The 27,321-nt window shown below is 38.2% G+C and overlaps 2 protein-coding genes across 2 annotated transcripts in view; one reads left to right on the top strand and one right to left on the bottom strand.

The window, feature by feature from the left end:
- Window positions 1–5,457, top strand: part of drd2a (dopamine receptor D2a) — a 44,407-nt gene extending 38,950 nt beyond the window's left edge. Inside the window, exons 5-8 of the mRNA XM_067508580.1 lie at window positions 273–481; window positions 3,222–3,308; window positions 3,593–3,980; window positions 4,503–5,457. Of these exons, the coding sequence (XP_067364681.1) occupies window positions 273–481; window positions 3,222–3,308; window positions 3,593–3,980; window positions 4,503–4,699 (881 nt within the window). The 3' untranslated portion in view covers window positions 4,700–5,457. The remainder of the gene's footprint in view (window positions 1–272; window positions 482–3,221; window positions 3,309–3,592; window positions 3,981–4,502) is intronic.
- Window positions 5,458–18,012: 12,555 nt separating this feature from the next.
- On the bottom strand, window positions 18,013–25,931 carry ankk1 (ankyrin repeat and kinase domain containing 1). Its single transcript, XM_067508490.1, has 9 exons — window positions 25,601–25,931; window positions 25,132–25,414; window positions 24,848–24,999; window positions 24,478–24,527; window positions 23,744–23,899; window positions 22,765–22,889; window positions 22,225–22,258; window positions 21,492–21,732; window positions 18,013–20,792 (listed from the first exon to the last, which is right to left on the bottom strand). Exons 1-9 carry the CDS (start codon window positions 25,915–25,917, stop codon window positions 19,745–19,747), a joined length of 2,406 nt encoding a protein of 801 aa, XP_067364591.1. The 5' UTR covers window positions 25,918–25,931; the 3' UTR covers window positions 18,013–19,744.
- Window positions 25,932–27,321: the final 1,390 nt, after the last annotated feature.

Genomic DNA, 27,321 nt, shown 5'->3' with positions numbered 1-27,321 from the left:
ACAACAACAACTAACGTTTCAAGGACACTTCACCATGTGGACTAGAGGAGCTTGGAATTGAACTGCTGATTGTGCAATCGGTGGACAATCTCCACCTTCTGAGCAAAGCTACCCACTATCTACACGCTTTGAACCAAACTAATTTCCTCATTTTACTGTAGACGTTTTTTTTTCCAAAGACACAAGAAAACAACACAAAGGAAAAGAGAGATTGTGGATGGAATAAAAAATCCAGTCTCCGGCTTGTATTCACTCTGTGCTTATTTCCACAGCTACTCGTGATGAGTCTCTCTGTGTCATCGCCAATCCGGCCTTTGTGGTTTACTCTTCCATTGTGTCCTTCTATGCTCCCTTCATCATCACTCTGCTGGTTTATGTGCAAATTTATGTGGTCCTGAGGAAGCGCAGGAAACGTGTAAACACAAAACCAAAGCAGCGTGTCCGTCAGGCTGCTGAACCTGATCAGGCCACTTCACTGAAGGTGAGCTGCTGTAATAATAAGGTGGTTTGATAGCTCATGCGTGAAAACTGCGAATTGTTCACACCTTTGCTACACCAAAGCTCTTTATCTTTCCTGAACATTTTAGACAGTTTTCTCATTAAATAAATACAAATCTCTTAGTTCATGTCCTCAGGAAAATGAAATACAGAATTATCTTAACCCATGTTTTTATGGAGAAATGTTATATTGTATAACAGTGTACCTTAAAGGAGAAAACCCAGGTGAGATTGTGGAATTAAAAAGGCAAAGCTCAGCTACAACTAGGCTATTTTAAGTTATTTTCTCCTTGAATAGTACTGTGAAAATATATTGGTGGTTTTAGCTGTGCTGTGATGACAACATATATTTATTTCACCATCGATATATTTGCTTATTTATTAAAATTTATTTAAAAGGGACTGTGTTGAATATTAAGCATAAGTGTTTCCATCCAATGCATTGCACCAGAGTTGACCTAAAGAAAAAATTAGAATACAACTAGAAAATATAGGCAACAGAGTGTCGTAAGGATGATGTATTTTATTTTGGCCAACCCAGACATTAGCATCTTCCTAGTTCCCTCGATAAAAAGCCAACTGCATTTTTTCATTGGCATTCGGATTATTTTAGAAATTAAGCTCTGTGACAAACAGACGTTTATGATACTCACACATATTGTTCAGAAAGATCATCTTCACAAATGAACACAATACTTTTAGGATCTTCAAAGCTTAAACACAATCACCAAAAGTAAAAGCTTTTGTGAGACTATCATTATCATTACTGTATATAATTATATAAGTATATTTCATTTCAGCTATTTCAGTAAAAAAAAGTTTTTCTCAGCTTTGGCTGGAAAATACTTTGGAAATATACTCAAAATGCTCAAACAGCATTCAGAGTGCATTTTCTTTTTGAAGATGCTTTTTCTAGTTTAATTAATGTCTTGTCTACAAATAGGTTGTAAAGATGGATTAATTAGTAGATGAGTCTCTGTGTTTGCCATTATAACAATGAATGATTCTGAAAGCCACTGTAGCCTCATTTAGCCACTTGTTAGCAAAAGCATTTTTAAGACACATTCAATAATGGCGTGATCCACGTATTTACCGATGATTGACCATGTGTACAAACCATATTTAAGGTATTTAACTGAAAAATCCCTAGACTAAGGATGAAGGTGCTAGAAGTTCAAAAACACTTACTGAGTTTTAGGTTTTAAGACTAATTTCTCAGCACTCTAAATATAAACAGTTTCAATTGTAGACCACGATGTCACGTCTGTAAAATAACAACATGACAAGTATGTGGTAATGTAATGTGGCATCACAATAGAACCATGTGATCAAATTTCTCCCACAGTGGAGAGAGCTGGACTGGAGGCTGGAGCCTTTGCTCCAGGCTGCTGAAGGTTGGCTGCTTTGGCGTAACCCGATGAAGCTGCTAAGGTCCCAGCCAAAGCAGCCACCCTTCAGCAGTTTGACGCGGAGGCTCCAGCTGGCTCTGTGAGATGCAAGTCTGATTAGCGTCCTCCCAAAGGGGGGAGAACTGGATAGCTCTGCGCCCCAGTGCTGGAGTGTCTGAGTCTACTGAACCCTCTTGTTCCAGGCTGCTGAAGAGGACCTGCTTTAGTGGGGACCTCAGTGGCTGCATCAGCTTCATGACCACATGCAGGTTACTGAAGAGTAGCCGCTTTGGCATAGACCAAATAAGACACTAACGTCTACGCCAAAGCAGCTAACCTAGCTGGCTCAGAGGCTCCAGCACAAGGGCCCAGAGCTGTCCAGTTCTCTCCTAAAACTGCTTTAACAAAGTACGTCCTATTTACAATCTTTGGTCTTGTGCTACAGTGAGATGACAGTGATATCACATATTGATATTGTGATGTCAAATGGCATCACATGGCCCAGGCAGATAAGACCGCATGGCTGTAATGTCATTTTAACCTAGTAGATTTGATCACAAAATGGAAGGAGTAGTGACTTTTACTAGCTGTGAGATCACCGTTGTCATGGAGATGATGCTATAGTTCAGTCAGTTATTGATAACAAGAATATCAGAGACTAGTCACAAATGTGCTCAAACTTTTTTTTATAGTGACATTAAAGACATTAAAATTGCACATGATAGAATGTACTTGATGTAAATGAATACTCCAAAATCAGTTCCACCCAGGAGAGCAATTTTAATCTTGGTCATTTGCTGCCATGTTTCTGAGCTGAAAGTAATCGCAGGCCACTAATTATGAAGGCCCTCCAATGACCTTTAGCTCGTGCTTATTGATTTTTTTTTGACATAGTGGATCTAAATGAGCTTTGCGCCAGAAGCCGAGTGATGGTTTTCATCCAGCGCATCACATTACTTATGTTCATGCATGGCTTTACCCTGTGGTTTGGATTACTCTATAATTTAATGACCTGTGAATTCATTATATGGCAGTATATCGACTATCTGCAAAATCATTATTGAGTGAAAGAACACCATTTAAATAAAGTTTCTCCTATACTATTAATCCTTGGCAGGCTCTTGTAATGTTATTCCACACTTTTTACACTCCTGTTGAAATGGGGTTGCAGTTCTACACTAAAGCTGTGGATCATATTATTGCTAAACAGCCTTTCTGTAGCAGAGCTCTAATTTGACCCATTAGACACTGAAACCTGTGCTTAGAAAGCCCTTTTATCAGTTGTGTTTTGACATATTAGCCTTTCTTTGCGTGACACTGCTGTTTTCATTTCAGGATAAGTGCACTCATCCAGAGGATGTGCGGTTGTGCACCATGATTGTTAAATCTAATGGAAGCTTTCCCGTCAACAAGAAGAAAGTGGTGCGTGTTCTCTTTTATTTTTTGGTTTACACATCCTCTTTCCTAAAATGTCTAATCGTTGGAAACATTTTTGTTTTACCCATAAAAGATTTAGTAAAATGTCACCTTGTAGCGTTTCTCCATTTCTCAGAGAGGCACAACAATCCCAAGTGACCGACTGAAAGCATGAAATTTCATTAACTATTTATTACCTGTTCTTTTTAATGTCACCCATTGTTCAACAAGCCAATGAAAAATGACCATTTGAATCAACGTATTCCTCTGCTCATGCTCACCTTGCTCAGATATTCATCAAAGATGTAGTCAATGATGGAGAAGACCTGGAGCTGGACGAGCTGAACAACAGTGGCAGCAGCCATAAAGAGAAGCAGCATCAACAGTTTGCTCTTGGAGACATTCCGGCCACCAGCCATCAGCTACTCATGCCCAGCAGGGCCAACACTAGCCCCACCTCTACACCTCCTACACCCCCTGAGGAGCAACAGAAAGCAGAAAAGAATGGAGATCCTTCCAAAGAGGCCCTGGGGGATCCAGCACCTGCTGTGGCCAAAGTCTTCCAGACTCAGGCCTTACCTAATGGCAAGACCCAAACCTCTGTAAAAACTTTGACCAAGAGGAAGATCTCCCAGCAGAAGGAGAAGAAGGCCACTCAGATGTTAGCTATTGTCCTTGGTAAGTTGATTTGCTTTCTAATTAAATTTTTGTTTAAATTTCCTTATTAAGAAAGAAATAATTAAATAGTCTGTTACAATGAAGTTAAAGTTCAAACAAATACAGTTTTGACCAACCAAATAACTTTTTTTAATCCACTTTGCACATGCAAAGCAACATGCAGTAATAACAACATTTAACTAGCAGGGGACTCTGCTCAATCTCATCAAGACCAAATATTTGTTTATGTTCTAATTTAACCAACATCTAACTCAGCAGAGTACATGTCGGAAAACCTTCTGCACAAGCTCCCGTTCCTCTTGGGTCCTCTGCTGTGACTGCATTTGTTTTAATTTCTGTCTCTTATTTTCTTAGTTTTATAAAACCTAAAACAGAGATTGACAACAAGTCAGGCAGTGATGCAAAGAAAGGATTTATTTGCCACCCATATTTGGGGCTCTATTATTTATTCTTCTCAATAATCATTCTGTCTTTATCTAATATTTCCTTTTCTTTTTTCTTTTTTTTTTTGTATCTCCTCAGGTGTATTCATCATATGCTGGCTGCCGTTTTTCATTACTCATATCTTGAACACCCACTGCACAAAATGCAAGGTTCCCGCTGAGATGTATAATGCTTTCACTTGGCTGGGCTACGTGAATAGTGCTGTAAATCCCATCATATACACCACGTTTAATGTTGAGTTCCGAAAAGCGTTCATTAAGATCTTGCACTGTTAAACAGCAACATCACTTGTCTGCTCCAACAGAGGGAGGAGTGATGAATAAAAGCATCTTTTCTGGCAAATACCTCATCCTTTTTAAGGAAAACACAAAGACCACAAATGGAAACTGCGACCTATAAATTTTAGCGTTGTGGAGCAGACTGACTGAAAACAAAAACTGAGTTTCTTGCTGAAAGCTGCTCTATATGTGAATTGTTTGTGGAGTTCTGTTCTCCATATTGCTGAATGTAAAACAAGAAATGTCTGTAACAATTACCTGTTTCATGGAGAAAAGAAAATGACAGTTACATAGTTCTCTAAAATCATTGTGCTTGTCACGTAAGGAGCCATCTGGGCCATCTGTAGACCACACAAATACAAGTTGCATACTGCTATTCATTGTGTGTACATTATGTTTTTACTGATGACAACTTTCTGCAAATTATATAACGACCAAGTCAGTGTTACAATTGATACATACGCTCTTAAACCTAATAACTACCACTGATTAGAAGATGTGTTAAAGACAAGAGACATTTTACTGGGTGTACAATGTGGCACTGCCAACATCCACACATTTGCAATTTTATAAACTGAAAATTCATATTATTATTTGCTGTACATAGTTTTCTTAATTCATTAACTGTTAATATATGCCTGCAATGAAAATGTGATGCATGCTACACTGCCCCCCTACTTGACTTCTCATAAAATGTATGTTTAACAAAAAGACTACAAAAGATGTCCAATAAAGGAAGCTATGACCCACTGTAACATGTCGCATGGATATCAGTGTTTACTGTGTGTATACAGGTCCACTCATTATTCTGCAGCCTCTCCTTCTTATTGCCAGAACTGATATGCAGTTGAGTAATGCCCACTGGAAGTAACTCTGAGCAGTGCTGTACTGAAGTTATTTCAAACTAATGGCAAACTAATGACCTGCATGCGGCCTTTGCGGCTTCCAGATATAATCAAGAGGATGTGTGCAATGCCTGAAGCCACTCCCCCCCAGGCCTTCACCAAGAAAGAATGAGGCAAACTTGGCAAAGCAGGAGTTAGAGCAATGCATCTGTGCATGTGTTGTGGGAAACAAATAGAAAATAGTCATGAATCATTTTCAGTTAAACAATAAAAGACTTTATCATGAAATAAAAACATTGTGGGCTGTGGTTGTACAGCAAGTTTCTCACTAATCGCAGGGGTCAGTGGTTTGATCTCCAGCTCCTCCTGTCACTGCTGAAGTGTTGCAAGTTGCCCAAGCGCCTCAAAGCTCAGCTACATCATCAATGGGAGGGTCTTGAATTGCCCCACTGGAACCAGTAAATAACTTAATTAGTCACTGAGTCCAAATCACCAAACTCTGTCATTTCTACATATTCAAATGTAAAATATGAAGATAAAAGTACACCAAAAAGTGGATTTTTTTTTTTTTTTATAATGGAACATTTTCAGGAAGCTGTGTGCAAAACACACGCACATCTTCCGAATTCCCAAAGACTTGCCAAAGTGTAGCATGCTCCCTTTAAAACTTGATGACATTTTCTTCACAGGCAGCTGACTCAGGTGTCATCCAAAAGCCTCAGTCCCTCCCATGTGAAGTATGATATGTGCTACGACAGTGAGAAATACAGATTCATCTCTGAACATCCAAAACCTAGATTGGTCTAAGTAAATTTATATGTATGTATGTACTTATTCTGTTAGGTGTTCCTTTAGTGTGTTTGTATTATTGTAGTTCTTTGACTTCGTTCACTGATAAGTCTTTGTGATAAAATCACTGTATATACAATGTTAGCTCTGTGGTTGTCACATTCTTGGAAGAGACTTTGCAATGACATTTACCTGAGTGAGTCAGTGTGATACGTCTGTACCTGCTGATATCTTGTTGAGGTTTGAAATGTATTTTTTATACATGTTATTACATTTAAAGGGAATATTTACAGTGTTCCAAACATTTTGGAAACAGAATATTTGTGGGAGCCGTAGTTTGCCACCAAGAAGTTGTGTACAGTATGTTGTTTTTGTCAAAACACAGAAGGGTCAGAATTGGCAAATAAATACATAAATCATGGTGAATTTGGTGACATGTAGACATAATACATTGTAGAGTTTATGATGAGCCTTAGACTGATTTGGACAATGAAGGATGGCATAAGAATTGCAGCCCTTTATGAGTAGCTGACATCAAAGACACTCATTAGATACATGTGTAACAATTATCTTTGTAATTACCAAAGATGTAGAACAGTTTAGCATTGCAGCATTTTAAGGAGAAGGAACTGTTAGCTGCAGCAGCAAACCGAGTAAGGGCTACTGTTCTGTTGTTACCAACCCCAGCAACAAACATTGCAGTTCTTTCTGTATAAGGCCTTGTCATCATTTGTGTTGAGTTTGGCTGCTGCTGCTGGCAGGACACTGGATACAGCAGATGCAGGCATCTTTTGTTTTGTGGTGTGATGTTGTGTTTAAATCCAGAAAAAAGTTAATCATTTTATGCCAGAAGACCTGACTGTTTTCTTCAAGGTTACAACAACAGTAAATTGCAGGCCCCTGAGTGAAAAACAGATACAGTGAAACTTAATATTCATTTTTTAAAACATAAATTTTTCCCATTTCATTTATATTTCTATAGCAGTTAAAGTGGAGGAAGTGAAAATTTAAAAAAATATTCCAGATTAAAGAAATGGCTTGACTGTTGGGAAGTATCTTTTTCACTTTAGTTGAATAGATACAGTAGGAGACGTTGGGTTGCATCAGCATGTACGTGCTGAGCTATTTCTTGGCTGGAAAATGAGATGTCAGTTATAAAGCTTCAGAGAAATTGCTTTCTTCTAGGTAAAATCATGCTGGTTGTTTCCCTGTTCTCAGTCTACAGTACACTACATGCTAAGCTTCAGTAAGTGAACACTTGCATGGCAATTGCCTTACAAACATGACAAACCATTGAAGCCATTTAACTAAACACAAATGTATCATGGTTTATTTGTGATGAAGTTTATTATATTTCAAAACGGTTGCGTATTTTCTTCACTAGTCAGAAACAGCCTGTAACAACAGGGAATACAAACTGTTGTTGAATTCTTATTGCAGCTGAAACATTTCTGATCTCTTTTAATTTCCTCATTTCTTTGTGTTACAACAACAGAATCAGAGAGGATGAACCTTTAGGAAGAGGCTGTGTACTTGGTGACATAGCTTAATAGACTTGCACTTTTTCATAGGACATTTAGATTCTGTCTCCCCCTGGCAAAAGCTACCAGAGAAATATTTTTTGATAACAAAGAAACACTATTAATGCCACCAATGAAGTCTGATCTTGTGTTGTATATTTCACTGCAGGTTGTCATTTTGAATCACCAGAAGGTATAAAACGTATTGGCAAAAAATATATATCACAGCTTGCAAGCATAGAGCTATATGCAATCCATGAATATTTTATCATATATAAATGGGTCATTCTCTGTGTTGGCACTGTTCCTGACTTTATAAATAGCTGCTAAATTGGTTTAATTAGCGGCTGTACTTGGCCACATTTTGTAAACGATGCCATTTATGACTCCTGTTGTTTTATGGATTCTCATAAACCAGCTTTGAAAAAAAGCCAAAGTAAAACCTTAAAGCACTCAGTGTCAAATGTGTGAGTTCAACAACAGAACTGCATCTGAAGTCATGAATAATTTAGAGCTTTTCAGTGGATGAATGCAACACAGTAATGCACGCAAACATGCACGGTCACACATATATAAGCATGAAAAGTGGTTAGTCCTCACAACACAGAGAGCTTTGTTATGCAGTCTTGTGTACTCTACAAACAGCCACGGCTTTGACTCCTCTTTTATCACTGTTAAAGAAGCACAATGTTTCGGATAAAAATTCTGATTGTACCAGGGGAAATATCAGAATGCTGGGCAGCCCGTCCCCAGTGTCACCCTTTCTGTAGCCCCCTAAGGCTCCAATCCAAGCATCACTGATCTACTGAACCCTCTGTGTTAACGTGCTACACACTCTTCGACCAAAACATCCATGCAACCTTGCTAGTCCCTGTCAATCGCTGCCACTTAATCCTTACAATGTTAACCTGTGATTTATGATGTTTCACACTCCTTCGTATATTCTCCTGAAAGAAATATCAGTCATGTCTATACCCAACCAGGTAACTCTGACTGCCAGCCGTACTTAGAGGCAGATGCTGCAGCATGAAACACACGGTCTCGGAGGAGAGAATTCTTTATTTCTGTCTTCACCTTCTCCTTTCAGTTTACAGTGGGTGATTTCCCTTGTCACCTTTGTAACTTCACTGGCTATGTGGAGCTCCATGACAGACATGGCCAAAAATAGTCCCAGAGGTTGAAGAGGAAGCAGTCCAGCAGGTGTGGGGTTGTTTGTACTGTGTGCTTCATTTAGTTACTTTAATTCCAGACATTTGAAGTGCCATTTTACAAAAGGTGCATTAGCCTGCACATCTGCACTTAAATTACAGTGAAACAACTGGTTTTCTACTTTTCTACTGTTTTATATTTCTGGTGTTAATTTTTCATGTTCCTGTATCAATTTGAACATTTTATTGTGTAACTACAAGGCTTTATGAACTGTTAAATATGAGGTGCATTTTTACATTTTTAGTGGTTTCGTCTTGCTTCAATTTTAGGTATAATATTAGGTATAATATATTGTTGCTGTGGTCACTGGTTCGCTCAATCATTTGAATTAATCTTAAAAATAACATTTTATTATTAAAATTTTTTATTTTTTGTGTGTGCAACATGGAACAGGAAAAATGACAAAAATTGTAGTTTTTGTTTTGAAGTGGGTGGTCTGAATAAGAACACCAAAAGCTCTTTTTTTTTTTTTTTGCTTTCAAAGGCATCCAGAGAAGGCACGCCCCTCAAAGGAGTGCAGAGAGCAATAGGCTAACGTAGGCTAAGCATTGTAATAACATTTATTCCTCTCCTGGGCCTGCTGTTAACATTGTCGTGTTTTTGTGACATAATCAAATAAGTCAGGAGTGGCCATTAGAGTCAGTGTGGGAGCGTGAGCTGCAGGACATTTTGTGTGCTGCTCACTTCAAAAGATAATGGAATATCATTAGATTTGTAGCAGCTATATTAGTTTCATTAATGTAAGTATTAGTGAAGCACTCAGTTGGTCTGCCCACACTAATTGTTAAGGGGCTGATTTGGCATTTGAAGCTGCCTTGTTTGAAGCACAGCCCTTGTTCTCTTATCATAATTCAGGCTCCAAAGAGACACTCACAGCAATCTGAGCAGCTCTAATGATGACCTTTTTGAAATATGTTTGGTGCAGGGCTATCCAACAGCTTGAGAACCCCTTTAGGATATCAACAATAATTAAATCATTGCATTCATTTATGAAATGCCTGTTAAAAGAATGAATATTCTCCCTGTTGTCACAGCTCTTGACTAAAGCAATTAAAGTTTCAAACATTGCATTAACCTCATAATTATCGCACTTTTTTAACTGTCTTCACTAAAGTGGTGAAAATTTTTTTTAAATTCTTACAGGCATAAAGCATCTAACAGGGAGATGGTTCTTCGATGCTTCCATTTTACAGTCAAAAAAGGATGATTAATAACCATTTACCTTAATGGTAGAGTTATGTTAAATATGAGAAATCAAAAACAGGGGAAATGTGCAATCAATTCTAAATTATCTGTTGGTTTTTCAAACACTTACCAAAGTTGAGCTTCCTGCCTGCATTAAAAACTATTTCTTCACAGAGTTATGTCTGTGTTGAATATTTAGAACTAGATATCAGGCATACCTTCCATATTATCCACCTGTAATTATGATTTAGCTGTACATCTCCATTTGCACTGGCAATCGTGACACCATAACGAAGGACACAGCCTATGTTCTGCAGTGACACCAGCAAATCAGTTGCATGGTGAAACAAAGTTAAATTGTAACAAGGACACGTTACAGCTTCAGTGTGTGTCAGTGTGTGCCTGAGGGGGTTGGAATTGTAAGACAAGGAAAATATTGCAAGGGATATGATTGAATTGATTTTGTATGCTTCAGTTTGATTCTTCTCCACGTCAGCAAACTTTATAACAATTTAAACTTGTCATATGCATGACAGCACAATGTTTAAGGGAAATGAATGATCTGAAGTCCATTGAGCTGAGCTTTTCAGACTAACCAACTGGCGCCTCCTGGCTCAGCTCTGCTGTAGTGGAGGTTTGTGAAGAGGGAGTAAAGTCATTTGTAATCATGAATGCCTGTAAGCAGAGTATCAATCTAAATCCTAACACAATTTAACAAATTAGAAGTGCTGGCTTGCTATAGGAGCTGCGTGGCATTTTGTTAATTGTGCTGTGAGTAACAGTGGGAGGGTGGAGTGCTTTCTTCATGGAAATGGCAATAATCACATTTTTGGAAGATGAGTCCTTCCTTCTTTCCCTCTCTGCCTCCTCTTTAGCTGCATTTACATCTTCTTCACTTCTCTCTACAATCAGAGACAGGAAAAGCATTGGAGTGCTGCAACTAAGAAGTGCTGCTCTAAACAAATCAGTGTTAAAAAGCGACCAACTACTGTATTAAAGTTTTAGGAATTAAGATACAATGCAGCTTAGAAAGGCCAAAGTTATTTTTTTTAAGATGAAATGAAAAAATGTGACTCTATAAAACCTTCGATAAACGAGGTCAAAAGGACAGCCTTGTGCTTGCAAATTACTTTAATGACTATTTTCTTATTCTGTGATGCAACCGAACTGAAATGTTTTTAAAGCTCAATTGCCTGTGGTCTTAAAAGATTTTCCCGCATTAGATTTTCAGCAAATCTCTGAGTCTGACATAAAGAAATTTTATCTCAGTCAATCTCAAAAGCAAACGATAGTTGGGGACTTGATGCTGTGCTTCTTAAGAAACACAAGGAACATTTGATAGCGTCTAGTACAAACATTACTAATAGGTCAGTGGAAGTGTATTTTTACAAAGTTTTGACAGACAGTATATTTTATCAAAAGTTATTTAAAACGTACTTGCTGACAGTTTGGTAAATTAACTGAAAAAAGTGGATCCACTTTATCCAGAGATAGGTACTCGAGTCTGTGACTTGAACTTTACTCTCATTCAGGTCGCACCCTCAGAGTTTTGTTCATTCTATACTTCTTAAAAGGCTTGTTTGATTTATTATTTTTCTAACAAGACATTAAATTGCATGCATTCATATCTGCCAGACCTCACCCAGTGTGTTCAGATAAATAGTGTATTGTCATCAAGTAAAATGTATAATATGGGTGCCACAAGGTTCTATACTGGAGCCTTTGTTATTTAGTACATTAATATCACCACCTACAATTATATACACCCATGGGAGAGACCGTGAACAAGTGGCTGCTAAACTGTCACACAGTTGGGAACATTGCAAATTGGCTTAGATCATGTCTCGCAATGGTCATGGCTTGAAAAAAACTGTAGCAATGTATTTTTCTACTAAGCATAAACAAAATACTAATACTAACATGTACAAAAATAGTTAAGCCATAACAAATATAGATAAAGTTAAGTACAATATTTAGATGCTATCTTGGATCCTGCTTTAAAGTTTAAAAGACACATTAAGAAGTCCAGAGGTACATCAAAATATTATTGAGTTATTTTCAGAAATATCTAAAATTCACTTAGAGTTGAGGGTGTATATTAATGCAGTGATTTTTTTCTCACATCAACAACTGTATTTCTTGTTGCTCCTAAGCAGGACAGCTTTTGAGCCAATTAGATCACTTATTAATCAAGCTCTAAAAGTCATATACTGAGTGAATACAATATTTTGAATTTGGATCATTTAAAATTGTACGCTGACATCCGTCTGTATAAAAAAATATATATAAAATATGTGTAAAACTGCTCAAATGAGCTCAACTCTGGGTGGAGAATGCAGAATCCCTAAAAGAAGGTCTGCTCACTCTGCTCATTTAAAGCCCTTTAAGAATGCAACAGTCCTTCTGTTCCTTTGAAAACGTGTAAATATTTTATATGGTTTTCTTGTTAAACTAAAAAAAGAGGATTTTTAAAAACCAGATCTGCAAAAATGTGATTTCTGATAGGAAAAGGGGAGAGTGTGTGTGTGCATGAGATGAGGGTGGAGAGGATAGGATATAATATTTGAAATTTGAGATTTTTACGTTTTTTTTTTAATTTAAAATATGTATTTGATTGTTTATTGCATGTGCCTCCCAGGGAATACATTTGGAAATTAGGCATTGGCTAAATCTTCTTATCTCATTTTATGAGATGGCTGTAAATTCATTCAATATTTGATGATTATGGACTATAATGGAGGAGCAACAAAGCAATCTGAGAGACTGAAACAGTCATCAGTAGTTTAAATTCTTTACATTCAATTATCTAAACATCTGCTTTGCAGCTTTGCATACTCCCAGCTGTCTTACAGCAATCAGTGTTGTTTTTTTTCCCCATTACAGCTCACTGATCCTCCTTATCTCCCCAAAAGGTGAACCAGGAGAAAGACAATTATTCTTTATTGATCAGAAAGTAGTACATGTAAATGTGAAGAATAGGGGACACATGAGAAAAGATACTTGGAACCATTAGGCTGCAGAATAATGTCAGATAGTTAGGTTACAATTAGCAGAATGTCAATGCACAGTAACAAAATATTACAAAACCATTTTCAACTTTAGGTTATGAAATTCCCTTTGACATTAGATTGAAATCCCATCATCTTTGGCACACTATTTCCTTGAGCCCTGTTGTGAAATCAGTTTTCGACCAAGAGACCACATTAGCATCCTAAGAGTGTGTGTTTTACCATGATATAGCTGTTACCTAGTTACGGGATCCATATACACAAAAAACAGAAAGAAAGAAAAAATTTCCAATGATTGTGAGCATTTTAGAAATCTTTCCACAACACAAAAGCACTAGAAAACATCAATGGATTTATACCCTAAAGAATTCTAACCCTAAGACATAATTGTGGATTACATATACATAGACACACACAATGTGCCCATTAAAGTTTTTTGTCAGATATTTTCATTAGACACAAGTCTCAATTTAACCTACACTTGTGTTGAATGTATTGATTCGTTTTCTTGACTAGATCCTGGTTTTAACCCCTTCTATGATGAGGAATGTGGAAGGGGTTAAAACAGATAACCTATTCTCATTTCATATTTATTACTTTGCTGCAAAAAGATTTCAAGGGGATTTGAAAAAGGATTTGACCTTTCAGGATAACACTGTTATCAGCACAGTTAAAATAAACCACGGTGTGCCATTAGGGGTCTAGTATTATTTTAAGATGAAAGTAAGCTCTTAGTTTTCATGTACAAAAATTCATTCTTTGAAACGATGTAAGCAACAATGTAGTTTATGTAACTTCAAAAACCATCAACACACAGAAAATATATAACAAAGGTTTTTATTGTATTGTTATCAGCTGTTTAAATGCATCTTTACAATGACAGATATTTAGCCTTTTGTGGTTTATAAATGAATGACCTGCCAAAAGTAAAGCACTATCATTATGTAGGCAGGCCTTTTGGAGGCAGGTCCACGGGCAGTTTCTCAGCAGTGATAAGAGAAGAGGCTCTCACAGGAATATGACTTGCAAAGGGCTTGGTAATGTAAAAAATGTAATAGAACCAGCTCCACCAATATTGCATTTACAAGCAACCACACTATTTCCATTTGTGTGTGACAGTATTGCTAGAAATATGTCATAGACATACTACTACTCCTACTACTACAAATAATAATAATAATTCATTAATGAACATGAACATACAGTATATGATTTATTCCTGTTTTCTGTTTTTCATGTACTAGTTTAATTTAAAATGAACCAACATCCACATACGCAGAAAAGTGCTAAAAAAAAAAATATTATGATATCTAAAAAAAATGGAAAGAAAATTAATTGTCAAGTTAAATGAGGCTAAAAGTACAATCCTGATTTAGAAATTAGCCAGATATTACTGTCAAGTGATTCAGTCCAGGTCTTGTTTTACTTTAACCAGTCATTCAAACACGTGAAGTTTTAAAACACTAGCAGCAGCTGCTTTGACCTGACTCAGCATTATGAATTAGAGCTGGCTTTAGTAAGATTCTATGATATGACTTCTTTGACTTATGAAAATGATTGAAAACACATCTGTGAAACACACCACGGTACAGGTTGACATGTTTCTTCCTTCTGAAAAGTACAAACTGGAGCACCAAACACTTTCTATTACAGCTTTAGTTAGTAGTCACTTTTTAAAGCTCTTGATTCAAATATAAGATAAAAACGAATACTTGTAGTAGAAGTACCATTATGATACTTGTAGTGGTGTGGTGTAGTAGAGATTTTTGGGACAAATAGTTACAATTGTAAAGATTACTAAAGAGTTTGTATGGTTTTCACCTCTAGAAAGATCTAAAACCAACATTAACCCACTGCAGGAGGATTCCTAACATAGCTCTTCTACTGTATTTAGGCCCTTGAAAACACGTTCAGCCAGTGGCTGCTTGACTGTGGGACATAGTCGTATCTGAACAGAGCTGTGCATCACTTAAGTTTGAAATGCTGTCCCATCTTGTGTGATGCAGTATATTTGTGTGTCTGCATGCACTATGCTCAACATGTCTGCCTGTGATGCTTTACTTGTAGTCAATTGTGCAAAAGTAAATGAGGTGCCAGTTGAGAGTGGCAGGGAGTGAGCAGCAGTATGAACTGAGCTGTGCTGTTTTAAGAGGCAGAGTAGCTTGTGTTCACTAGTTTTTGTTCATCTACTGAGGAAGGACGCAATCTTTACTGAAGCCTGAAGGACAAGAGGTGAAAGCCGGCGGAAAACAGATACATATTCAAGTGCTGTTTCATAAAGTGGCAGTACAGCTAAGTAAGTGTTTTCATTGGGATCAGTGCACTTTCTTTACAGTAGCAGTTTCTCTTTTTGGCATCAATCAAATGATTTGTGAAGTGTATACATGTTGCATAGTGACTTGTACCACTTGTGTACTGTCCTTTTAGAACATGTCCATTAGATGGGATTAGAGGCTTTGAGACTACACAAACAACTCCTGCATTATCTGAGAAAACCACAGGAACTGTGCAGCAGTAAAATCAGCCATTAAATCCTTTGCTTTATCTCAAAACTTCAAACACACACACTATTACAAATAGCGAAATAATCAGGTTTTCTGTGCAAATGACACCATTAACTACCACTGGTCTATTTCCAGGAGTCAGAAGACCACTCAGTTTCATGGCTGTTCCTGTGTGCTAGCCCAAGAATTGTGTTCTATTGTATAGAGACAGAGTTGCAAATTGCTTTTCACTTTAGTTAATTGAGGGCTATAACACTCTTTGAACCAAAACTAATGTTAAGGAAGAAAACGTAAACAAAAGCAAAGTCAGACTCATTATGGCTTACTTATTATTATAAAAGACCTAAATGAGGTCATTTTCTGGGTGAAAGGATGTGAGAAGCACACGTGGGACATACAATCCTCCCCAATGTGAGATGCTGCAAAGCTTTGCATGCAGTCCTGTATGAGGTATTCAAACGGTGTAACAATTCTAAGAGTTGTGAGGGTTTCTGTTCTGTGCTACGGAGATAGCGGTGAGTTCTACCATTAATCATTTCACAGGACAATGACAACACTAAGGAATGGAAGCTCAAGAGATAATAAGAATACACCAGAGAAACAAGGCCACTCAAATGCAGTAGTTCAACAGCTTTGTGCAGAATAGAATTCTTTGCAGGAATAGATTAGCATTTTAAAACTTCACACAATAATATGGAATCATCTTTCTAAAACCCGCCTTTGCTGTTTCTTTATGTAAATTACTTATTCAAAGTGCATTCAAAATGGTTTACAGGGCTAACCAAAATGCTTTCAGTCCACAGCCTGAATGGAGGTTCACTGAGGTGAAAAAGAGCAGTCATTTGCACAACAGCAGTCAAAGACCTTGGGGATTTACCTGGGGTGTTTTTATGCTGTCATATTGCAAAGTGAGAGGTCGCTAAGAGATGACAGCGACAATTTTTTTTTTTCCATATCATCACTCTGAAAAAAAATCCTCCCCCAGGAGACAAGATAGATCATTCAATCAATTACTGTGGCAAGGACCAGAGATGCCTGCCTAGAAGCCTGCATGGCCCTGCTGAGCCTCAGCACCTGTGTCAATAGGCACAGCTGCACCAGTGATGATTGTGGCTGCTTAACACCACAGGACACAGCTCAGTGGTGAGTTTAACCCTGCCAGTTAAGAGGGGCTCTGCAGAGAGTGTGTAATGGCTCCCCCCTGAGAAGCTCAATACACCAATAAGTAGCCAGATTACACCCTTGAGATGAGAACTGTGAATGTCAGACAGACCTTCACTCTGTTTGAAGCCTTCTTGCAACAGAATGACATTTTAAATTCGTCCTAAAAACACAACTTCTGACAATAGTAGGAGTAGTTGTTCCTAGGTTTCACCAAGTTTCCTAAGTCTTTTATTTGTATAGGTGGACATGCATCGTGGTGCACTTGTACTTTTTGAACCAGCTTGTGTTTTTAAATCTAGTTTAAAACAAACTCTGCAAGTTGGTACTAATTTAATTGAACAAAAACTAAATAAAAGTGAAATGAAATCAAATTGTTTCAGTAAGCTTTTGTTGTAAATTAATAATATAGACTAAATACAGTTGTTTAATTGATTAATTCTTTCTTTCTCTCTTTCTTTCTTTCTTTCTTTCTTTCTTGTAGCTCTTTGCTATTTGTGGTACCAGCAACTTACGTGACATTATCTTCTTCCTGCTTGTCTCCCTGTTAGAAAATAAAATTAGTTTAGGTGCCTGCAAACCCAATTACTGGCTGAAAGAAGGGATCCGATGTGTCACTGCATGTGTAAAAAGGTTGGGGCAGCACCATTGATTCACATAAGCCTGATTAGATGGTGGAAAAGTGAGTTTTATTTTTCAGGAACTGGCACTAGAGGTATACTTCCTTTAAGTATAGTTATAGCAGAGGCATTGATTTAGTATAGCTATCATTGAACAATAAGGCCATTTGAATGGGAGGACAAAATTGCTTCGAAACAGGTTACACAGCTCTGTATGTTGCACAGATGAGTGTCATTCCTATCGGCTAAACCATCATCTGACTGTAGATAAAAACCACACAAATGTTGTTTCATTCAAATTTCAAGACATGGAAAGCCTCATAAATTTCCCAATAATAGGAGTTGCTGGGGGAAAAATAAAAAGAAACTTTCAACAATAAATCATCCTACAAAACCAGAAGCACATGTTCGTCTCCAGAGACCTTCTTTTAATAATGTGATGGCTGTTTTTCAAACTCTAGTGGACAAATTTTAATGAGAGCAGGTTTTAGTAGATACTCTGGTCTGTCAGACTCCAATATGAACCACAGTGAATGCCATGATAAATCAGGACTATGCTAATCTCCAGCTATGGCAGCCCAAGTGAGTGCTGCTTCCTGATAGCTGTCTAAAAATTATAAAAAAAATAAATAGTATCATGGGAGAAAAAGCCAGAGAAAAATACATTCTCTCATTCTTGCAGCTTGTTTTTCTCAGGCATCTCCAGTTTATGATCTTTATTGGAGGCCTGGTGTCTCAGTGGTAGAGCATTGGAATGGGATGCAGAAGGCTGCAGGTTTAAATCCCACTTCATCAGGTATGACCCTGCCACCCTGGTGGGCCACCTTGGTGCCGGCCCCGAGCCCAGACAAAATGGGAGGGTTGTAGCAGGAAGCCAATCCGGTGTAAAGACTCAGGCCAAATCAACATGCGGAAAACGTTCCACTGTCGCAACCCTGAAGGGACAAGCTGAAAGCCGCTGAGTTTAGGATCTTTGTTGTGAAGTAGCCGCACACAATTTAGTGCAGGTTCGTTTTATTTAAGGCCACTTGTAGAATTTTGGTTTAGCATTTTATAAAGCATCTATTGTACAGTACTAAGCTGACCGGCCACAGACAAGTGTTATTTAATTCTGCACTAAGCAGTATTTTCCATGTTGTTACAAACATCAAAACCTTCTCATACACGGATTCAGGTAAAGACTAGCAAAACCAAAAGGCAAAACCCTGCACCGTCCATGACTAGCTTTCACTTTAATAACTTTACAGTACATAGACCTTCATCAGGCTGATACACTGTCCATCACCATTTGATGACTTTTGCCTCACGAAGGTCTGAGGACTGAAAACTTGTTAAAGCCGGCACAACTGAGGGATAGATTGTGTGATTTTTTTCCTTTTTATATTGTTGCAAGGCTACTTGAATTGAAACTTAACAAGTCCACAACCTAATCTCATAAACGCAGGGAAAAATGTTCACTTGGCAAACATCCTAAAAAGCTAACTCTGCTCTGCAGAACTTTAATTCAGCTGAATTCCAACCTCTCCATCAGAGTCAGGCTCTTGTGCTTCCGAGTAAAACCTGTGAAAATGGAGGTCAATGCCACTCCTCAATCCATGCATTTAATTTTAATTTAATAAGATGTCACTGTTTGGCACAGGCTGGGCAGTGCTGTCTTCAGTCTGCAGGGCATAGGTGATAATCAGAGATATCTTTCCTTTTCATGAAACTGATATTAACATGAAAACTCAAAGAGATGAAGTTAAACAATGTCAATAACAGTTTTTTCCACATTATTAGACACATAATATTCTTTCATAAAGACTGAAAGATTTAATCAAATGAATCCCTCATCTTCTTTATTTTCTCATTTTTATCTATGTGGAAGCAGTGTTAATTCTATTCACCATGAAAACCAGCGAGGAGGATCAATATGTGCTTTGTCATTATAGTCTTCTTCACCTGATTCTGACCCCATGTGCTGGCACCCTCCTATTTTCCATTTTGACACCTCAGAAGGATTTCACAAATTAAGGAAATATTTTTTTAGTAGAGACTTGGCATCAATTGTAAGACGTGATCATAAGTATGTCTGTTGTAGCTTGCAGCTAATTAATTACTGGCAGAGTTAGGAAAATATCCTGTCTTTGCCACTGAGGTTTCTGTGCCTGTAGCTATGGTGGGTTCTTCCATTCAAATCAATTGTACTACAAGTAGAGCCATTATTGTTGCCACCCCTTCTCCAGTAGTTGCACTACTTCCCATTTTTCACATCTCTGGGCCACATTCAGAGCTGTGGATCCAGAAGAGTCCAGCAGTGTCAAGTCTGCACCATTCAGGAGTAGAGCTTTTACAATAGGCACACAGCTATGCTGTGCAGCCAGGTGTAATGGGGTCGCCTTTCCTAAATTCACTGCATTGACATCTGCGTGATGTGATATCAAGTGGAGGACACATGGGAAACTGACATTCGTGCAGGCTACATGTAGTGGTGTCCATCCTTCACTGTCCTCGGTCACGTTTGGGTTTGCTTGGGCAGCAAGGAGACTTGCTACCATTTCCGGTTCACTTTGGTGGCAGGCCAGGTGGAGTGGGGTCCATCCATTCTGACCTTTAGCATTCACGCAACCACCCTCATTCTCCAGCTGGACCACTGTGGCCTCATGTCCTCTTAGAGCGGCCAGGTGCATAGGAGTCCAGCCTTGCAGGGTTCTGGAGTTCGGGTTAGCCCCATGTGACAGTAGCTGTCTGCATATGCCTGTATGACCCTTCAGAGCAGCCAGGTGAAGTGAAGTGTATCCTCGACTGTCTGCACTATCAGTATTTGCCCCACTCTTCAACAAATGTCTGACCAATCTGTTGTGGCCTTCATCAGCTGATAAGTGAAGAGGAGTGTTGTGAGAATAGTCGGTAGCATTAGGACCTGCTCCCTTAGTGAGCAGGAGTTTAGCTATATTCAGATGCCCGTAGGCGGAAGCTAGGTGGAGTGGTGTCCTTCCTTTTGCCTCCTCCCGTTCTCTCACTGCTTCCTCTGACAGTCGTGAAAGCAGCAGGCGCACAACAGTTTCGTGTCCGTTCTGGCAGGCCAGGTGGAGAGGCATCCAACTGGATTTTTCCCTGGCATCCGCTACGGCTCCTTTGTCCAAAAGGAGGCGAATGGCTCTGTCATCGCCGTTCTGAGCAGCAAAATGTAGTGCTGTCCACTGGTCCTCATCCCCCTGGTTGGCAGCTGCGCCATGTTCCAGCAACAGAGAGATGATGTCATGAAGCCTGCAGCAAACAAGATTCATTTTCAGTGTACTTCACTACTTTTAAAGAAGCAGTTTGACATTTTGGGAATTGTGTTTATTTGTTTTCCTGACAAGAGTTAGATAAAAAGCTCTAATGTTTGTTCATTAAATTTAAAGCTTGAGCCCAAAGTTGACCATCTTAGCTTAACTCAAATACTGGAAGCTACCCATGCTTAAATTTTTTAGACATCGAGTTCAACAATGTTGAAGGTTTTAAGAAGATTTTAGAAAGGCAAAGCTATGTGACATATCCTGGTGTATCAGTCAATAGAAAATTGCAAGTGTCAAAACAACAATGTGTGATCTTAACGTAGGCACTGTACTGTACTATTGCTTTACTGGGGGGAATGATGATCAAGGCTCTTGTCATTGCTGCAGGGTTGCCAGGCAACCAGCAGAGACTTAAGAAGTCATACTAAGCTCACATAACCAGGTCTCAGATGACCAAGTCTTCTTGGTCTGTAGCCTCATGTTTGGGATAGAAATTTGAGAGCGATCAGTCATTTCACTCTTTGCAAGAAAGCAAATAAATATATTTCCCAAATTGTTGACCTATTAAACAACTTTTACACCACCTCTGTGGTTAACCTTAGAAATGCAGAAAGAATTGTCAGTTGAGAGCACAAATTACTTTTTTTGTGTCTCTCTTGAATCTTTTATTAATATATTTTATACGGACCTGTAGAGAACAGCAAAAATAAGAGGGGTGTAACCCCTGGCCGTGGCGTAATTGACTTCAGCACCCAGGCTCAGGACATGTTTGACACTCTTTGCATCCCCGCTGGCTACTGTGTGGTGAAGTAGAGTCTTTTCCCCCGAAAACTGTATGAGTACATGCGCTCTTTTCACGAACTCTCTGAAACTACCAAAGTCCTTTTTGGCCAGCAGTGAGAGAATTACGTCCCTGCCACGTCGGTCATCTGTAAAATGAAAGTTCACAGAATTTACATGAGAAATAAGCTGCAGAAGTAGCAGCTTTATTGTGTCATGTAAATATTGATTTGAATGAATTTCGCTTTATTTAAGTTTAGCGTCCTTGTTACTATGTTGAGCCATGTGCTCATGATGGCAGCTCATGTGCAGTCAGTGTAAGCTGTTTGCAAGAAACACACTATACATTTAAAAACATATTGATATACATTTCTGTTCTGAAGTGGCAAATAAGTGGTTAATAAAAACAGTGTGACTCAATTACTCAATAATATACGTTAGTCAACAATTCAGAGAAAAAGAAGAAGAGGCTGCTCAGTTGTTTCTTTTATTCTCTCTTCCACTGATATACTCTGCTTTTCAGGGCTAGAGGTAATATTAAAATGTGACAGCACTGTAAATAGCACTTTTTAAATGTCAGCCCCCCAGGCTTTGTACTGCACTGAACATCATTTTCCTTCCTTCTCTACCCATGTGTTTACCTGAGGGAAGGTCAGGTGTCTCAAGCAAAGCAATCTAAAACGGAAAAGAAAGAGAGAAAATACAGAAGTTATTAGCTCTGACATCAAGCATCACAAGTGGTTAATAAGCACTTGCCAATCAGTACATGTGCATTGGTGTACAAAGCTGTGACTCAACAGTTAAACAGAAACATGCCATATCTGCAAACTGCACACAATACTGTGAAAAAATATATTTTTCTAGTTTTCACTGTCACTGGTTAGCTAAGAACATAGGGATGAACATTATACTTGATGAATATCACTATGGAAGCATTATCATTGTAAGTATCGACAAAACGAAAACATATTCTGAATCAAGAACCTGCCTAATGACGTGTCCCAGATTTGAAAGTTTTTGCCCAACATATATATGTGTGTTACATCCTCACATCCTCACAGATCTGATACTATGGCTCCATACTCTTTTTGCTGTCTAAACTGCCTAAGTCTAAGTTCTTCTCTCTATGCCGTTAACCTGAGCCTCCCATTTGTATTGAAGCAGAACCAAGTAGAACTGACTTTCTGTACTGGGGAAACCAGCCATGGATTACGTGTGTTCTGTTCCTCGTCTCCATTGGTGTGACAATGAGTTGGTCCTGAGATCTTCAGGATTTCACTCAGAGCTTCCGTTTTCATCAGAATGTCTGCAAAAATAATATAACTCAATATCTAATTTTGACAAATGTACACAAATATTACAATCTTAGAGGCCCTAAAAAACAACTTTTCTCATAATTCCATCAAATAAACATTCATGTAAAAATTACAGGTACAATGTTTCATAGATGCAGTAGTAATAACAGAAAGTTGTTTTTTGAAAAGGACATATTGAAATAGCTGTGGTTTATGAGTGAACATGACAAGCTTGTGTTAAGTAACACAAGTTCCTGTTTGTTTAGACAGGCACTTATCCTATAAATGCCTGTCTAAACAAAAGTGACTCACTTTGCCATTTACTGTGCTGTTCACTCAAGCATCAAACACACCAGATGGATTCCTTACAGTAAGAATACACGACAGTTCACTGAATGGTCAAAAGGATGACATGGCTGCTTGTTTGGTACGTTTTTGTTTTACATAATGTATAAAAAACAAGAGCAATGGAGCAATTAAAATAAGGATGTTTTACCAGATTTCAAATGTCATTTGACCCTTGTTTTAGACTTTTAAATAACGAGACATTAAAATGACAAAAGCCATTAAAAACATCAGCCATATGTGACAAATTACACATCATCTTTCAAAACATGTGTGTATATGTTTTCTATTCTACCTGTACTCTGTTACGTCTTGGTAATAGTTAAGTGATACAGATAGTAATTTAGTCCGTGTATTTTTTTGCACAAATAATATTTACACATTATGTCAGGGTACTGGTGAAATCAAATTCCCTGAGCACCATTTAGCAGCTTCAAATGCCATAAAAAGATACTGTTCCACTAAGATCTTTAAATACAAATTAAAAGGCAAGATGAAAACTCTGATCAAACTCCCGTACCAGAGAACATCGGCCTGATCCTGTGATCCTGGTCCCAGCACTGGTGCATGATGTTGATCATGTGATCACACTCATTGGGTCTGTGTTCAGGTATCATCTCCATGCAGGGTCTCTTACCATTTGATACCTGTAAGAGCACTGTTGTCACATTCCACCCTGCATCCAAAAAAACATAGACATGAGGTTGCAGAGACTGACTACAACAGTAAAGCTGGTGAACACTGCGTGGTTCAACACAATTTCAACACACTGTCAGATCGGCCCCAAGCCAAATTACGCTATGCACTCTCATAACCAGAACTATGCTATATTTTTCCTTCTGTTTCCTGTTAAGACAAGCTAACCATCTTGTGACAGTAGCTTCCTGTTAAATGAACAGATATGAGAGTGGTATTTCATCTAAATCTCTGCAAGAGAGCAAAAATATATATATAGATTTTCTGAAAAACTAATCATGACTAATCATGTCACCTCTGCACTTATATACTGTGCATTTGATGCCATTGAACGTTGCCAGAAAATGTGTTTTTCTTCACCTTTTGTGCTGATGTGTACTTTAAATGTTTATTTGTAACAGTTGGCGAGCTAAGGCTATTTGTTTCATTGTGATACGTTGGCTGTACAACAATAAATGGTATTAAGAGAGATACAATAATAGTTAAATAAATGATTAAATAAATAATGCTGAAACCACCTAAAGCAACTGAGTCATATCTGAAGTGACCTGCAAGTACCTGCATATGGTTTCTGCTGGGACAGAATCTCCCATATCACAATTCCAAAGCTGTGGATCAAAGCAGACAGAGTTAATTCAAGTCTTAGTTTTTGCACTTTTGCATAATATGTATTTAAAAAATGCACTTCCTTGAATATAAGGCACCAAAAGTAATTTGTTTCAATGCTCTATAGAAAGTTATTGTTAAGATTAAATAAAAGCAGTGAATATAAGAAAGAGTGACTCAGGCATGAGTAAAATATATAGAATGTGTTCCTAAAAAAATAGCAACATAGCAAAGAGCGAGGGTTTGATGTGGATTGTGCACTGAATCTGAAAAAAGCAGTGACTCTGATGGAGCAATTTTGAAAATGCCCTTGGCAAGTCACCTGTAAACATCAAAGGTAATTCCTGGAGGATCAGGGCACTGAGTGAAGGTCTCTGGGGGAACATAACTTATGTTTCCTTTTGCTGTCAGATGCTCCATGAACAACTTCTTGCTCATGCCCTCTTTCCAGTGGATTAAACCAAAATCTGAAATCTTGGTAGAAAAACAACAATTGCAGTGTACTACATCATTATCATACAGTGCTCTGCTCAGAACACAGAAATGTCAGGAGATCACGAGAAGCATCCACAATTTCTCTCTTCTGTCTAACTGATTTTCACTGACCTTCACATGGAGATGATCATCTAGCAGGATGTTGGACGTCTTGAGGTTAAGATGGAGTAGTGGTGGATTCATGCTGTGGAGGAAATTCATGCCCATTGAAGCCTCGTGAATCATCTGGAGCTTCTTTGGCCACATCAAAGTGTGAGTGGCTAGGAGGTTGTTCAATGATCCATTACTCATGTACTCCATCACCAAACCGGTTGCCTCATTGCACAATCCGTAGACAGATGTAATGTACTTGAATCTTACTGCGGCTATGTTGGATGCCTCTTCTATTATTCTCCTATTAGGGAAAACACTGGTTAGTGAAGGAGCTCATGGTATTTGAAACTGTGACAACAGCAAAAATATTGTCACATGAGCTTTGTAAAGTTCATTATTAAGTAAACACACACTATGTTGCCATAACTTATACAACGATTTGTATGTGACAATAGAATAACAGGCAATTCTTTCATAAAAGTCTCACCTGTAAAAGCTGTTTGTGCAGAAAGTTGTGTCAAAGCTTTTCAAGGCACATCTTTCTCGCCAGAGCTTGAACTTCACTTGGTACACCTGACCAAATCTGCATTCTGCCACTTTAATCCAGTCAGCCTCAAAGTCGTCCTTCTTGAAGTTCCTGAACTGCCCAGGGGATTCGTCGAGGCAATCCATGAGTACAGAGATCCTCTCTGACACAAGCCCCGCACTCTCACTATCTAATAAACTGGGTCTATCCTCTAGATCACCATTGATCTGTGGCACTGCAGGAGGTTTAGGAGAGTTGCAGAACAAGCGTTCAGGCATGTGGCTGTGTGAAAGGCATGTGGAGTCACATAGACTACACTGTTGATCTGTGGGAGGAGCTGAGGTGCAGAACTTGTTTGTACTACAATGTTGCAAATCCGGTTTTTAGATGCCTACTGGTGACTTACACACACTGACACCCTGTATGACTTATCTTTTCTGTCCAATGTGAATGGAATCACATGCATCTGAAAGGAAAACTAAAGAAAAATGTTACAGTTGTTGATATGATAGATATGTGCATTGTGTTGCATATCCAGGAAAAGAACTGCGTAATGAACCATCCACTTCTATCAAAGTACACTTTAACAAGGCACTTAACCCCCAGCAGCTCCAGTGGAACAGTGGAGTCGGCAGTTTCGAAAAAGGACAATCCTCTGAAGCAGCCGTGGGTTTTTGCTTGTATTAACGATGTTGCGGGGACACATAGCTGTTTACACAGTTACATTGTGGGGATTTGCTTTCCTTTTTGAGACCAAAAAGGAAAGCAAAGTCCCTATGACACAAGGGTTAATGGGTTAGTCTCTAGGGTTAATGTTAGGGCAAGTCCTAAGTCAATGTAAGATCCTCTGAAGTAATGGAACAATCACTGCGTATGTGTGAGAGAAAGAATTAAAAGGACATTTCTAAGCACCTCGAGTGTCATGCAGTATAAATAGAATCACATAATCTAACTTACAGTCACAGCTAATCAGATAAAACAGTTTTCTCTTTCATACCACTGTCATGACTGTATGACAGCAGTATCGGTATTGTGACTGAGGAAACTGAATGAGAGTGCTATGTCCAAAGAATTCCTTAATGTTATAACATAAAACTGTTCAGTAGATTTTCCACTTTTAAACATCCATAAACGTACTTTCTAAATGGTTTAGACAGTGATTTAAAGCCTTCTGGTTTCTCTGTGATTGAGACTTATCTAAGTAGATAAATTGTTTAGTTTTACAAAAGGCCAAAAAGTAATGTCAAAGAACATTGACATTTTACATAAATGCTTTGTTGGCAAAGCTCTAGAATTCATTATGTGTAAACACAACCACTAGGTGTCTGCAGCGATGGACTTTATCATTAGGCAAAGTAGGCAATCGCCTTTATTATGATGTTTTGATACAGTTCAAAACATAACAAAATGCTTTCTCACTGATTGGCATTTATAGCCTGGTCTGTAATAAACTACAAAATGAAGTCAGAGCACCACATTTAACATCTGCCCCGACAGACAACTTGCACAAATGAAAAAAAAGAAACTATTGGCTTTTTAACGATAATTGTAATAATAATGTATTTTATTTATAGGCGCCTTTCACGACACTCAAGGTCACTGTACAGATAAAAGCAAAATAGAGTAATAATATACAGTTAAATACAATAAAAATAAACCATCACCGCACAGCAAAATAAAAG

The sequence above is a fragment of the Channa argus genome, chromosome 6 (genome assembly GCF_033026475.1).
Source record: "Channa argus isolate prfri chromosome 6, Channa argus male v1.0, whole genome shotgun sequence".
Classification (NCBI taxonomy): domain Eukaryota; kingdom Metazoa; phylum Chordata; class Actinopteri; order Anabantiformes; family Channidae; genus Channa; species Channa argus.
The sequence above is the reverse complement of the archived record's forward strand: the minus strand, read 5'-3'. Positions and strand labels throughout refer to the sequence as shown.